At 28.9% G+C, this 17,420-nt stretch overlaps 1 protein-coding gene across 1 annotated transcript in view; it reads right to left on the reverse strand.

Annotated features, from left to right (window-relative positions):
* LOC118186282 (uncharacterized) overlaps positions 1-17,420 on the reverse strand; it is an 82,798-nt gene that overhangs the window by 33,660 nt on the left and 31,718 nt on the right. Inside the window, exons 4-5 of the mRNA XM_035356371.2 lie at positions 14,004-14,302; positions 5,576-5,848 (exon numbers count right to left, since the gene is read on the reverse strand). Of these exons, the coding sequence (XP_035212262.2) occupies positions 5,576-5,848; positions 14,004-14,302 (572 nt within the window). The remainder of the gene's footprint in view (positions 1-5,575; positions 5,849-14,003; positions 14,303-17,420) is intronic.

Raw genomic sequence — 17,420 nt, forward strand, 5'->3', positions numbered from 1 at the left:
AAGATGAGATAAACCAAAATTAACTGGCACAAAAATTGCAACTTAGGTAAATTCACAATTATGTAAAGCCAAAATTTATTGGCACAGCAATTTTGACTTAGGTAAATTCACAGTTATGTAAGTGAGCAAATATTATAACTTTTAAATTGAAACAAATCAGAAATAAAAGTACTGTAAACAATTTGTGTTTTCAAGACCCCATTTCATCACTTGTTTATCACCATTACAGTACATTGTTTATTTACTCGTAAAATGGATTCACAACACAAAGCTGAATGCACTAGCAGTAAACCTAAAATACAGGTCTGTAATTATTATTATGAAATTACGGCAACATAGTGGTCAGTTACATTTATTCAATTTTAATACATATTACAGTGATACAAGGATCAGACCAAAATGTTGCCAAAACCACTGCCAGCTTGGCGATATCTTGCCAAATTCTTGAGATACCCATTTACTTATATTAAATGTAATATTAAATGTTAAATGCACTCGTCCCTGTATTCTTACTTTTCCGGCATAGCTTTCTCTTAAAATTTGTCACACGCTACATTACACACAAAAATACAGTTTTACTTATTTATAATTCTATTACAATTATCTAAGTACAAAATTTGCAACAATATGTTTGAATGAAGAAAGAAGATTACATCAACAATGCTTCATAACATAAATCAACCAATTTTTACAATGAATACAATGGCTCACATTGAAAGTATGAAAGATGTGGTAATTTTGAAGTGCGCAACAATGACCAATGCAAGAAGTTAGGCCCAATTTCAGAGATTGAGAAACTGGCCTTACTGGATAAAGGATTTGGCACAAATTTGAATACTGAGTTTTCTGACTATCCGGACTTCACATACAGAATTACAAGAGAAGGCCATCAGCACAGATATGGAGAGTGCATTTAAAGCCAGTGCTCAATGGCTTGAAAGATTCAAGAAGCTTACATATCTACACAGCAACAAGGTTACAGGTGAAGCAGGAAATGAAGATATTAATGCTGCAAATAAAAAGCATGTGACTCCAAAATCTACTCTAGACATGTTTATGAGATACCAATCACAATATTGTCCAGGTGATAACTCAGATGACCCCAATTATTCTCAGCATTAAACATTGAGTATAGTAGAAGTTGCCAGAAAACAGCATTTCTGCTTACAATCATGCAATTCCAGCACTGGCTTTCCCACTACAAAGCCATAGCTGTCATAAGATACACTTTTTTTTGAAGAATGTTATCTTGGTTTGTTTTTATTGTACTTGCATATTATCCTATCGACTGGCCAAGTAGCATGATTTCATGCCAATTATGGATGACTACTTCATTTAGAATTCTGCAGTAACAACTGGCGACCTTTGCCAAATATCCACCAACGGTCAACGGGATAACATGCGAGTTTTACCATTTTTATACTCTTTTATAGATTTGTCACATTTTTTAAAACTTATACGAGTAAATATTGCTGAATGACACTTATATAATACTACTATGCAAATTATATATGTGTATATGTAAAATATAAAAAAAAATATGATGGCTTTGTTCTTTGCGAACCAGCAACCTTTAATTAACTTTCTGCAATTCAGGAGCTTGCCCCTAGACCAGAACCTTCTAGAATATGCTAGCCTATTACATAACCGCTACTATAAATACTGAGTACGTGCCATTTTTCAGTCAGACTGCTTCCTAATATCGCTGCTACAAGACTCTGTGCTGCTCTATCCATCTAGCCTTCCTTTGTTAGAAAATGTGATGATGCATAAAGTTTAAATTCAGTCGTACTTAGTTTAAACTACTATTGAATATGTGATTTGGAGAATTTCATATGAACTAAAGCATGATGTATAGTGAAAATTGAATTAAAGCTATGGAATAATTATGTGCACTTAAAAGCTAAATTATCTTGTGTTGTCATTTGGATTTCCGCCTTACCACTCTGCAAAACAATGCCTGAACTTTGATGCCAAGTTTCACCACAACTGCTAAAATATCACAGTTATTTATTTAGCTGCCAGGACGTTATTCAGTGTGGGAAAAAGCTCCTGTGGATTATTTTAGTGCGTGTTTAACTTTTCATCATCTACAGTAGGTCAAGGATATTGTACAGAGCGTCAAATCATCTGCAGACAGAATTCCCCTATATTTTGCTGCTTTTCCTTGGATACAAAAATGAAGTGTTTTTCAAGTGTGCTGTAATTGCCCGCTATGCGTAAAGTGATTGGTGAAAAAAAAATATTGTTGCTTCAAAATTTTGTGTAAATTGATTATTCGTGCTTCAAGAAGTGTGAATACAAGATCTAAAACGACAATGTCAACTAATACAGAATCAATAGCCACTGTCGACGCTACAAAATTTCAACTTCCTTTTTTTGACGGATCAAAAAGTAACTTTCCTATTGATAAATACAATGTCATATGACTCTTACGTAATTCTGGTGATGTAAACTGAACTAAACTAAAGCAGCCAATAGTAATTTTAGAGCAGTATTAACTATCCCATCAAAATGCTTTGAGAACCAAAACTAACTCAGTCTGACCTAAGATTTCATCCTGAACATTACAAACTTGCTTTCTACACTTTTGCCTAGCTACATTGCTATCTGTCTGCTGCTGTTGCTTTATTGGTACAAAGTTATAAAAAATGTAAGCCTTTTTGGAACAGTCACATTTAATGTGCCGACTTGTGTGTAACCGTAACATGTTGCTGAAAATAAAAATGAAGATTTAAATCTGCCCGCTTCTGAATATATTACACACACACACACACACACACACATATATATATATATATATATATACATACTGAAGTATTTTTTTTTTCCACTATCATTTTCAATACTTTTAAAAGAATTGAACTCTTTTTTAAGATTATTTAATTTTATTATCTAAAATTTAATTAGGTTTTACACTAAATAAGTTTATTTATTTTCCTTTTTGTTTTACAAGAGTAAACATTTTACTTTAATTAAATTCAATTAGTATGCTTTTTTTTCTTTTAAACTAAAAAAATAAAATTAAAATTTTCCTTGAAATATTTAAATGTTTTCCTTTTGGTTTCAAAATTACATTTACATACAAGAATTTAACTTTTTGAGTGATTAATTTCTTGCCAAAGTTTTTTAGTTTTGCCAATAAAACCAAGATGGCAAAAATGTACGTATCATTATATACTGCCTCTCAAATTTAGACTAGAGTCTAATGGAAGTTCTTAATTTCGTTTTGTATGTTCTTAAATAACATACAAATGGTACAAAACAATGGTTTTCAACTACTTCTTAATTCATTGGATTTTCTGTTTAAAGGTTAACATTTAAATTAAAATAATTTTTCCCTGAAGTATTTTGTTTTTTCACTTTTGTTTTTCACTTTCGTTTTCAATTCATTTAAAGGGATAGAAGTCTCTTTATTTAAGATTACTCTAATGTTTCCAATTAGAATTTTTCCGTTGCTTTAGGGAAGGTCTAGAATTTTTGGGTGAACTATCATAATTATAATATAATTTAAATTCATTGAAATTGTTCATTGGCTAATTCTGAATACAGAAAAGCAAGGATTTTTGTAGAAGAGAGATTTCAATTAGTTTCAAAGTTCTTACCCCCTGATGAAGTTACATTGAGATTGATTGAATTCCTCTTCTGTTTTTGTTCACTTTTCTTTTTAGAAGGCATTGCTTATAGATAACTAAAATTATTTATTACATATAATCAGATTTTACATTAACTCTTTGATGGTCATCAACGAGCTCAGCACTCATTCCAGTTATGCACTTTAGTAGGTGCAAATGAACCAAATTGCATTACAAATTTAGACTAACACATATCATACGTATTTGGGAAGAAAGAACTGCCAAAGGATTGAGTATAAAATCAATTAATATACCTACTTAACAAATGAGTTTTTGTTTCTTTTATTATTCAGAAATTCTGTGACAATCGCTTTAAGAACAGATTAGAAGCATTAGTTCTCTTTAATGATTTTATCGCAAAATAAAAAACATTAGAACTTTGAATGCAGCAAATGGTACCATTGCCTGATAAAATTGAAGAGCTGTTACAAGCATACCTGCCTGAGAAAATGTTACACACACGGTTGGCAGAGTTTGGCCTATTCTAAAAAATTTCACAATTTTTACTAAATTGGCTCTGCTAATATCTAAATATCAAAACATCTTGGTGTTTCTGTTGATGTATTTATCAAAGACTGCAGAGTTTAGTTTTGCTTCAGATAAATAATGTATAAAACTGTAATAAAAAAAAGAGTTTTCTTATGCATTTTTTTAAAAAATATTTTTATCAATTACAAAAACAGTCTCGATGATTTTAACACAAGAAATACACTTTTTAGATGACAACAAGAGAATTCCCCTTCTTAACAAAATAACTGCAAGAAATTCTGAAGTTCACCATTAGTTGTGGTATAGGCATTTATATAAAACAGTATAAGGCCTACAAAATTTCTTACTAGGCCCTTTTTTTTTAACTGTTGTATTTCCAAATATAAATATTTTGTTGAAAATGTTTTAAATAAAACAAATATTCATACTTGGCAGTTTTAAATTTAAGGCACTGGTTTTGCAAAAAATACAAATTCTAATGTTTTACATGCTTCCTTGATTCCTACAGTTATATTTAGTGTAATTTACACTCATTCAAAGAAATAAAACATAAAATATTTCATTTCTACATGACAAAATTTGATTAAAATATATAATTTTAAAGTTTATGATTTTTATGGATTTTACAGTGCCAGAAATTAAATTTATTACCATCCTTGAAGGCTGGTTAAAAATATATTAGAATAAATCCAGGTTGTTTTTATTTCCATTTCAGGTAATCCATTTCAGGTCCTTTATGACTTACTAAAGTGTGACATTCTTTAATTTATGATGTGTTACACTAGTAGGTCAAAAGAATTTTCCCACAAATAATTTATAAGTTTTAAATGCTAAAATTTGAAAATATTTGTACTGGTCATACTTTTCATAGAAGCCTGCACAGAAGTTCTTAGAATTTAATATATTGTCAGAAACCTTTTTCTAAATTAATGTTTTATTTTTAACTATGTAAAAAAGCAAACATTTTGTTCTTAAATTTGTACAAAGTTCCTGACTAGATCTCTAATTTTAAATTTAAACATCTCTCTCAATTTTTGTTGGGCTGGGTTCATACATTTTATATTTTATTTTTATAATCAGACTAAAATTTTTCTTAGCATAAATAAAGGAATTAAGGAGGGGATCACATAATAAATCGGATTTCATAGTTATAATTTTTTTTAAAATTAAAACGCCAGTATATAAATATTTATGTCATCTGGAACACTTTTGTAATTGGTAGTGTATGTGTATAACAATGGTTACAAAAAAAGGGGGGGTTAGATAAGGAATTTTATGCATTCAAGCATGTATATATTATGATTTTAATAATGTTTCCTTAAATTACATTCATTACATTTTTATCGTTTACAGAAATATTTTTTCAAATTAACACTTCACCACATTTAGATTTCCATAATAATAATTGCCCCTTAGGTTAATAACAAGTAAAGAGGGGAGGGAAAATTTACCTTCAATGTTTTCACTGCAACAGTCATGTTGTATCTTTTCCAAATAGCTTCATACACATCTCCATATTGGCCACCACCAAGCCTATGCTTCATAACAATATCAGTACGTTCAATTTCCCATTCATCGGGTTCAGGGCTTAATGCGAAAACAGTTGGCTTGTTCCGTTTAGGAGCAGGGTATAGCAAAACAGTAATTAACCCATCAGTATGGATTGAATGATGATGCACTAATTCTGCTAGAGTATTGAAAGGGCATTCTGAAGTTACAAAAACCTAAAAAAAAAAAAAAAAAAAAAAAAAAAAAAAAAAATCCCAATTGGGGAAAGAAATTCAAAATGCTAAACATGTTTGAAAAAGTGCCAAATGCAGTACATACAATTAAGATAACACAAAAAAATTGCAACCGAATTCAAATAAAAACCTCCACCAAACCAAAAAGATATGTACTAAAAATATACCAACAGCAGTGGAAATTTATTTCTGGAAGAATGTGAAAAATCTTGTAAAACGATGACAGAAAAATTATATAAATTTAGCATTTACTTTGATTCTTTTTGAAAAATATGAAAAAAAAATGATTTAATAGAAGTTAGAACACATTCTTCAGTCTTTAGAGGAAACCAGATATTGTGTAATAATTTTTTTTAAATATTATTTAACACAACTACAAAACAAAAATATGGTTTGAAAAAGAAATGCAGATAAAAGGCTTCTGCTGAATTTAAGCTAATATATTTCAAATCTTATAACTCAGATAATGTTATAGAATACGTTATGAATACTTACTTTATGAAGAGCAAATTAAAAAAATAATCTTATATGGCATGATTAAAAAATTCTTAGAAAACTCAGATATCTTAGGATTAGGGCAAAAGGATAAAAGTGAAAGATTTATTTAATAATATACAGCCAAATATGATCAATAGAAAGTTAAAAACAAATTTGATATCAGGAAAGAAATACTGCCAAATACACTGCAAATTTATTCAGTTTAAAAAGAGAGAGAGAGAGAGAGACCTGAAATCTCTTTTATCACATTACATTGTAAACCGAAATTTAAGTAATTTTGTCAACCAAAATGCGGTAAAGGACTGATTAATGAAATAAATGCGATCTTACATTTTCAGCACTTAATACAAAGTTGAATCTAAACACCCATTTATAGAAATATAACCCATTTCTATAAATGACCATTTAGAATTGTACCTTTGCAAGTATGAAAAGGAGAGGATTAAAAAACAAAAAACAACAATAATAGCAATTTTTAAATTATGAAAGAATCCTTTTTTAATCTTTAAAAGTATTTTTATTAATATATGAATTATAAATTATCATATTTATTTCTCATAATGATTTCTTATATAATTAAGATTCTTTTTAAAAAAATATAATAAATTTAATTATTTAAATTAAAAAGTATGCTGTTTCATATTATCTCTAAATTATTCTTAAAATTATATTATTTAATTAAATGTAATGTATGGCTTGAGTACAATAGACATATTTCTCTCCTCTCCTTCTGAAAACCATCCTCATGTTACACATATGGCCTATTTTTTTTTAATATACTAAGATAATTTATTCTTTTACTTTATGTTCGCAGAAAACATGCATACTTACTTTTACCTCGGAGTATGGTATTTCCGCCAGATAATTTATTCTTTATTCCTTTACCTTTATGTTCGTAGAAAACATGCATACTTACTTTTACCTTGGAGTATGGTATTTATGCCATTTAATTATCTTTCTTATAGAATACTTTCAGCAAATTAAGCTTGATACGTGTGACCTATATGTATACCTTTTATTTTTAATAAAATATCACGAAACTGTTAAGTTGTTCTACATGTAAATCCATCTTATATCCATGTCAATATTATATATAAAAAGTTAATAACACTCAAAATTAATAGAGTCTCACTTTCATTGGTAGCATAACCTCATGAGCTCTAGAAAGACTATAGAGGAAGTATCTTCTTGTAGACAGACAAAGTCAGCAGAAGACAGACAGACTTGTCGACAAAGTCAGCAAAAGGGTGTAAACAGCCCTTTTATTTGAACATAAAGAAGTTACAATGACCCAGCTTGCATTTAACAGAAGCCAACATTTCTGGCTTAACTTAAACAAGTAATGTTGAACTAAAATTAAATGTAGCTAGATTAGCCTAACAGCTGATAGGATAAAGAAACGTGCAAGAAGGCTCTGGTTCGTAGAAAACTGGTGAGACAAGCCAAATGGCTAGAAGTACTCATTGCCATAGAATAAAATCGCTTTTTAGTCACAGTAACAACGTGGCCTCAAGTAGACAGAACACGCTATAAAATCAACTTGCGAAACCTTTGCTTAAATAGCACTTCTTTTCCCCTCAATATAAATAAACATGCCCTATCTCGTTTACATTCCGGCATGAAAAGTGTCGGGGAAAGGGAGAGTGATAGGAAAGTTACTTTAACTGAAAATTAACTATTAGTCAAAAATAAATAGATAAATCCTTACAAAGTCCATAAAATATGTCTGCATAACTTCAGTCACATGGCACTATATTGTTTCAATCACATGGCACCTAGCAGATCTTGCAAGTAAGAACCACCAATCAGTAAGATTATTGATTATAAATTAATTTACCAGACCTTAATAAGTTGAAATTGAGATATATTTTTTATTTCTTGCTTTCAAGTCACCAAAATTTTAAAGAATGAGAATTAGGAGAATTTTTAAATGTTCTAACAACATTTTTTTAAAATTAGTAATTAATTTTTTACCATTTTTTAAAAAAAATTAGTAATCCCAAATTTGATCCAAAAAAGTCATTTTTTGGGGGTTCATTTTACATCTCCAAGAAGAAAAATTTTATTAAAATTATTATTTGTAATATTTTTAAGCATTTAGAACGGCCATTTTACTACAAATAAAATAATTTTATTTTCCTTGGAAGTTGTTTTTTCTTTCTACATGAATGCCTAGCAGGGAGGTATATTTTAAACTTGTATATTTTAAAACATTTTAAACTTGTATATTTTAAAACAAGACAAGAGATAAAATCCAGCATCACAGTCCAAACAAAATTACTGAGTCTCTTTTTCTAATTCTTTAACTGTTGTAATTTTTCTTCAGTTCACATAGCACTGACTTGAGGGTCTTAGATTTTTTTTCTTTCTAATAAATCACATCTAAAAAATGCCTTTCTGCTAGTCTTATTGGAGCTGGTAAACATCCAAGAAGATTTACTGTTGTATACCTTTCAATCAATCAAATAATAATATCCAATAAAAAATACAATTAAAAATATAAATTTATATCTTTACTGCCATATTTTTAATACCAGTATCGAAGTTATTTACAGAACTTTCATTACTCCCAAACTCATTTACAGACATTTCAGATTCTGATTCCAAATCACAATCTGAGCTGCAAGAAATTAACTGTATGCAACTCTGAATCAGCCTTCATTTTATGGCAAAAAACAGTTTTAACTACTTGAACATCAATAAAGCTATCAAATCAACAATAAAATACATCCATAAATCTAAACTAAGGATGGAAGATAAAAATTCACGAAGTCATGCAAAAGAAGTGAATGCTTCTGAACTAATTGGAATAGAACAAAAAAGACTTTTCCTCTCACTGCATATGCCACAATTTCCAGATGCAAAATAGAAGTAGCAAAATTTGAGCAACCCACGATTTCCAAAGGGATGAATTTTTTTCCATCTATATAACTGTGCAATCCGCTCCAAAATTCATGATTTCATTTCGGCATTTTTGTGATGTTTAATTGTTTATTCAGATTTGAGTTAACAAACACCATTAGTTGTCCATATTTCTGCGAAATATACAAGCATGTTTTGGACCATTTTGCATGCTCTTTTCAAAGTTCATAGATGTCTGTAGTTCAACTCTCAATCTCATGAGACTAAATGCTTGACATTTTGCTAGCCATATATCCCCCAATCCCACAAAAAAAAAAAAAAAAAAAAAAAAGAGCCGGTTAGACACAGTGCTGTTTGTTGCTGAAAAAATTTTAATTGGCCAAAAAAAGATTTGCAAAGAAATCCGAATTTGTTGCAAATATTGTGAAGTAGAACTTTGCCTCAAGCCTTGTTTTGAAGTTTATAATACTAAGCTTCATTTCTAATCAATGTTTGAATATTTTTATTAATATATACATTTTATCTTTGTATTTCATAAAACAAATCTTAATTTAACCAAGGTTAATTTTCAAAATTTTTCTTTTATATGATTATTCTTCAATTTCAATTTTTCAACAAACTTTTTTGTGATGTAATTCTATATTAAAAAAAAAAAAAAAAAAAAAAAAAAAAAAAAAAAAAACTCTTTTACTAAAACTTTTTACATATTTTAACTCTAAAATATTTGTAGGTTTAAAATATGATATTAAAAAAAGAATTTTTGAACCTATTTTGATAAAAAAAATGATGCAGCAAACTATCACTCAGTGGACATCTACTGCCATCTATACAACTAATTTGATATTCAAAATAGAAATGATATGAACAAAATAGTAAAAACAACTCAGAAATGAGATTGCCTGTATACTGCATGAGCCTTAAAAAAAAAAAAAAAAAAAAAGCCTAAACAGAGTATGGGCTTTACTGTGCACAGAAAAACAGGTTAGTGGTTTAGTTAAAAAATTATACTGCACTGCGATTGAAGTATTTTCAGAACAGTGCCATGCCAACAATTTGATTTGAAACGGGTTCTCAGCCTTTTTTGCCATGTGCAACCCTTTCTACACTGTTAGACAATCAACTTCCCTCTCCTTCTCAAAACATGAAAAGTACATTTATTAAAGTAAAAGGCATTTATTTACAGTAAAAGGCATTTATTTAAATTTAAATTATTTTAAATGTGCTTTACTAATTAAACAAGAAGAAAATAGAAAATGTTGATAAATGTCAAAACTTGCATAAAAGTAATTTAGTAAATTCATAAACTGAAACTAAATACTTAAAAGGTAAATAAAAGGCTGACCACATTCTCCCCTGAAACCATGAAATCCTTCTCTCGTTGAGAACTAATGAACTAGAGGAACTAGAGTAAATTTTAGGCACTAAGACTTTCAAGTATATTTTTACTATCATTCAAAAGCATTAGAAGGAACTCATTTTACTTATTTTAAAACAGTGTACTTGAGAATATAAATAAACATTAGTACAGAATTTTACCTCTCTAAGATGACAACCACCACTATCCATGCATGATTGTCTTAGACAGAATTATAATTTTTCTTCATACCTAGTTCCTTTCATAAAAACAATAACTGTTTCAGAAGGAAATATGAGAATGAATATAATAAAATAACTCAAACATTTAGTGAAAAATTTAATGTTTATTAGGCTACTTAATTAACTGATGTATTTAATCTCAGCTGTATCAACTGTCAACTGCAATAATAAGTGTATGAATTTTCAACTGCATTCATACTGTATTTAATTTTTTCACACTGTATTAATTATACATTGAAGTATTTAATGCATTTTATTGCTTTTTCAGTATTATTGAAAAATATTTTATTTACTTGCACAGTTTGTAAGTTTCTCTCAAGGTCCAGAAAATACATTCCTCCATTTTTTTTTTTTTTTTTTTAATCTTTACACAGTTTTAGCATTAATAGACTTCAATAAAAATTTCACTTAAATTATGTAATTTGATAAGAAATTTTGTATGCATACATAGTTCAAGCAAGGAGCAGCAGTAAATGAAGTGGCAAAAAAAGAACGTTACTGTAAACAAGAGACTGACTTATTTAAAAGATACAGTTCTGTAATTATTAGTATAAATATTCATATAGTCTTTTTTTATTTGCCAAGAATGGGGGAGGTTATTAATGCAAATCCTGCTAACATAGACAAAGAAGTATATTTTTTCACATAGTAGGAAAAATATATGTGTAAATATGGTATTTACAAATTTACTAACACGTAAAAACATTAATATTCAATTATAATATTAGTGTTGATGAACACATTAAAAAATCGAAATGATTAACAAACTGAATTCAAAATACACATTTTACAAAAATAACTGCTGAATATTTAGGCTTTTCCTTAGCGGAATTCATGGATATGAACTTGACAGAAAAGTTAGAAGAAAGATAATCATGAAAATAGAAGATTATATTTCATAGGTATCGAAATGCTATTTTTTAGCATCAAATCTTTTTTAAAAAAATAATTCACTAATGGGATACATCTTCATTTTCCACAAAGATGAAAAGATATGCACTTGTTTCAAATAATAAATAAACAATTTTCAAATCATAATTTTTTGGAAAACAAAATTGAAAGAAACAATTATGCATTATGCTCTATAAAGCTTTGATTTTGTGATTTCTCTTTATAATCACACTGGTGTCCAAAATTAAAATTACATTTATACTAATTCAAAATATTTTGCAAAATTTTAACATTTGATGTCATATATAATTTGAAGAATAGTAAATATAATGCAAGCATCTAGTGGCTGTTAAGAGATAAAAAGATAAAAGTGATCAGCTTTGAAGTCTGAAATTTGTCTATAAAATTGTGTTTCTGACTGATAGATTTCAATTAAAATAAGGTTTTGAAATTGTTTAAAAAATTAACTGAGATGGAGAACCATCAGCAGATTTCAGGCTAGCCATCAAGCCTGCCAATCCAAAAGCTATGACATTTGCAGAAAATTGATAAATTACACTAAATGCATGATGACATGGAAAATTATGGAGAGTTCTCTCAGCATTCTCTTTGCCGCATTAGTGACAATAATTTCCTGACAAACTGTATACAGAGCTTATAAGAAAAGACCTTTTATACCAAGCAACAAATGTTCTCAACAATTCATTAGAAGACCACTAGGAGATATAAGAAACCTCCTTCCTTCTAGTAGAGACAGGTAACCATTTTTGGGTCCAGCAATATTAAAGACATGTTCTCTTCAGTGATGAGTCAAGATTCAATACATAGAGTGATTCTTGACAAAAAAACCCCGTACAGTGTTGCCATTGCTTGCTTTGAAATTGTTGAGATTGTTCATCAAAAATTTGTTTAAGTTTTACAATATATGAAATACAGTACAAAGTCCTTAATCCAGACTCGTCGGGACTTCGGCGATTCCGGATTATAGATCATCAATTTAAATCTGGTAAGATGGCATGCAGAAATTATAAAATTAAAAATATGAAACCATAATTTATGAAATAAAGAGCAATTATGATCTAAAGGGTATCAAAATTTACAAAAAACAAGCTTAATATTTATTTGTTTACTTTATTAAACATTTCTTTCATTGTAAGTTGTTTAAGTTGCTTCGTTTTATGTGCTAATACTTTCTCTTTAATTCTATAAACAGACATAATTTCTTGTTCAGTTACAAAGTTCCACTGTTCAAGTTCTGTAATTGCTGTGCCGAGAATACCAACTAACTTGTCAATCGAAATTTTTTCGTTTTCACTAACCTCTCTGTCACTTTCTTCATGCCTTTATCCATTTTTTGCAGCAATTCCACTTTTTGCTTGATGGACATCGAAACATGCTTCCGCTTTGTAGATCCTTTGGCAGCTCCAGAATCGGAAACTCTTTTTGACATAATCAAAAGTTCAAGCTTACTTTTTATAAAATTGCTCTAACAGTCTGCAAAAAATAATACGCCGAATCCAATTAGAAGATTAAGGAACTACGCAATCTGACACTAATTGAAATAGGTAATTAGAGCCTAGCTTATACCATCCGTTATACATTAAACATGCATGCGTAAACGTATTATGTGCATGCGTAAACGTATTATGTGCATGCGTAAAAGTATTATGTGCATGCGTAAAGGTATTACGCGCATGCACAGAAAGTTTTTAGCTTTGAGGTCCGGATTAAAGACCTTGTACTGTAGATAATAAAACAAATTCCAAATTTGGGTTTCCAGATGCCCATATTCAGGTGGAGGATTACATCATTCAAAATTTGATGGCTCTGGGTACCGTTGTTTAATCACAATGCAAGAGACGTACATATATTTACACAGATTCTCCATTATTTAATTTCTTTAAATATAATACAGGGCAATAATATTTGATGATAACAATTTGAAAAGTGATACAGCCTTTCAAAATTTTCAAAGCAAAATGCCAAAATGAAATGAATAGTGCTTTGGGCTAATAATACATAAATAAATAGAACAAAACTACACGAATTGTTTGTATAAATACATATTTCTGAGTTAATTTACTGCATTTTTTGGCTAATACACAGCTTAATTGCTTTACAATTTATTAACCTAAGAACTAGGAAAGATCAAAACATTATATTTTGTTCATAAATTATCAAGACACCACCACCCCCAACAACAAAAAAGATTTATAAATGTCTAAATGCCATGAGCATTTTAAAACCTATAAATCATCTGAAGTCACAATAAGAGAAAAACACAGGTTACCTTTCGATCAGAATCTTCATTTATTCGATAATGATACACTCTGCCTTCATAACGAACAGATATAGATCTTTGGCCAGGACTACTTTCACTTTCTCTCACTAAAAAGCTGCCATTGATGCCACTGCTAAGAAGATATTCAGCTGCATTTCGGGAAATAGGTCCATGATACCAAGAATGCTTTTCAAGGCTATTTACAGGAGTAATGTAATTACTGGGAACCCAGCCAACCAGACCATTCCATGATTGTGCTTCACACCATTCACCTGTTTTATTGTATGATAAGACTCGGACTTGTTGACCTATTAAAGAACAGATAAGGGTTTGTAAAACGTTGCTTTGAAAACAATATAAAAAATGAAGAAAAGTAGCTATACAGATTAATTACTACAGATTATAGTATCCTCATCTCTGGACAAAAAGTTGTACATAAGTTTTTAGTATCCATCCATATTAGCATAGCACTACAAAATTAGTTTTACCGGTACTATTCCGTTTCGAGGGTCGTAAAAAATCGCCAAACTATTGTTGATGCCAATGCTGTCAAAAATAATTGCGGCAAGAAAAGAAGTATAATAGTAAATAACTATCTAAGATTGATGTTTTAATTTAGATGAAAGGTTAATTTCATATAATACTTTTTTATTATTATAATTTATATGAAAAAGGCTAAACATGACTGAATGGAAACAAAAGAGTAAATAACTATTTCAGATCATTATTATAATTTATATAAAAATTGCTAAACATAACTGAATGGATGCCTGCATTGCTATTTCATAAAAGCTAAGCATAATTTCATCTTGTTGGTTGTTCAAACGTAATTTTCTATAATGAATGATGCCATTTCTTTGAAAATATTCTCGGTAAAGTGCAGAATTGCTCACTTATTTGTTGGCCGCTTTTGACAAAGGAAAAAACAATTGGATTTTTGTCAATTTTCTTTTACTTTTTAAGTGAAAATAGCTCGATGTGTACATAGATAAAGTCAAGGGTGTGCGTAGTGCCATTTTTGTGCAATTCTGGGATTTTTTTTAAAGTGAAAATAGGTCGATGTGTACATGGATACTGAGTATGTGCAATTCTTAAAAACGCGCCAAGCAGTGAGTGATTCTGCACTTTACTCAAAATTCTATTACAGACTTTTGCTCACGAGCAATTCCCAAATTGTTAAATCTATAGGATATCAAAAAAGAATATAAAAATGAAACTAGTATTCTAATGACATCTTAAGAAATATAGAACAATTATATAAGCTTACGCAATCTGAAATCAACGCGTAGGCTAGATTTGGCGCGATGTTAAACGGGCAAGCTTGCTAGATTTGGTGCTTTTGCGCATACATTTTTGCTGCAATTTTTTATGGCCCTCAAAACAGAATAGTACCGTTTTATTTATATGCAAGATCTATTTCGCTCATCAATCATTCAAGAAAAAAAAATTCTAAAACTTAGTTTACAGCATTTTAAAACTAGCTTATAACTACTGTTATATTAAACTTAACAGTACTGTTGATAAATTAGATCTTTTCATTACGCAACCTAGTGATTAAAATTTTTAAACATGAAAATGAGTATTACATTAGTTACTCTAACAGAAAATAAGAATTAAAAATAAAATTACGCAACCTAGTGATTAAAATTTTTAAATTACGCAACCTAGTGATTAAAATTTTTAAAAATGAAAATGAGTATTACATTAGTTACTCTAACAGAAAATAAGAATTAAAAATAAAATTTACAAAATGGAAATATAATAACAGAACTAAAATCAAATAACATAGATTAAAACACTTCATTAGCAATATTTATTTTGAAAACAAGAACATTATTATAAGAGGTAACAATAAATTTAATTTTAGAATGGCAACAAAGCATGAAGAAAATTTTGCTTTTATATAGGACTTCCAAATGAAGCTAATTCCCATTTATTTTATCGAGAAAAACATGAAAATTCTCCTGCATCCAGCAGCTCATTCTATCAAGATTTGATTCATAGACATAACTGCCAATTTTTACCACTTTAACAATTTATGCACTACGACATCTCTTACAATAAGGAGATTATGATGAATTAAAATGAAAAGGAACAGGGTGAGAATTACAACTTGACTGATAAAATTCTGTCTAATGTTAATTCAAATGAAAAGACTCAATACATTTTATGAGATGAAAAGTTGTCTCTACTTTTCAGAATCAAATAACATGTAGTTCTGTTCAAAATACAATGAACATTAGTATTATCTGTTAAAGAAAATATGATACAGGAATTTAAGTCAAATGATTCTGACAGAATTTCGTAAGGCATTAAAAAGAAGAATTTTTTGCTCCTGAAGAAGAGGGACCTGAGTTTGATTACCTTTGAAATTGTTAGTGTCACTTAAAATCTATGTTAAAATAAGATTGCTGTTTCACATAATTTCGAATTTTGTACATAATTTTAAACAGATAATTTAAAAAAAAAAAAAAAAAACTCAGATTAGTTGATTTTTGATATGTTTAACAATATTTTCCTTAATGAAAAAAAAAAAAAAAAAAAAATTGTATTTTTTAAATGAAATTCAGAATTTTATTACTTTAACCATTGCATACTAAGCTACACTGAGAAATAATCCTATGAATTTCTCAATTAAAAAATCATGAGGATTGAATTATGGATTGCATCAATAAAAGATAATTTAGAATTAACCCTAAAGAGAATCTAAAGTACTTTGAGGAAAACTGAACAATAAGCTGGAAGAATGTAAATAATTTGCTTCTGAAGAAGGCAGACAAAGTAATTTATTTACTGAAATGTATTTAACCTTTTTACTTAAAAGCCATATAAAACAATGGTTGGATTTTGAAAACTTTTAAAAGTTATTTTTAATTTTGATGAGTTTATTTAGTGAATTTGGGTCTGATCCTAGTATATAGTACACACGGGATTTGGCGACTGGTGATATACCGGATGGGTTTCAAATGCATCATGTGCTGGTGCCAATTTTCAAAACCGTGCCAAGGCCATACCATATGCTAGGATTTTACCTTGCACTACCATTTTATACAGTTTACATGCTACAATTAGAGATTATTTACAGAAATTCTGAACAAACCATTTATAAATATACAGATATCTAACTAATTAACTACAAATTACTAAAATTGCTCATTACTAACAATACCGTTAGAGGCATAACCATTAATCATCCACTTTTTTCTTTTTCTTAAACAAATTTTACCTTTAAAAAAACCTGCAACTGTTATTATTAAGAAAATATTAATTTATTGGTATATATAGACAAAAATATGAAGATAAATTAATTAAGGCTTTGCATCATTTTTACCATGCTACAGCAGCTGCTTAGCTTATGTAGACTTCTAGACATTTTAATTTATGATTATTATAAAATCAGTACAGTATACTAAGTTACAGCAAAAA

Source organism: Stegodyphus dumicola, chromosome 12 (genome assembly GCF_044657685.1).
Source record: "Stegodyphus dumicola isolate Sdum_Otavi_A_Nest chromosome 12, ASM4465768v1".
Classification (NCBI taxonomy): Eukaryota; Metazoa; Arthropoda; class Arachnida; order Araneae; family Eresidae; genus Stegodyphus; species Stegodyphus dumicola.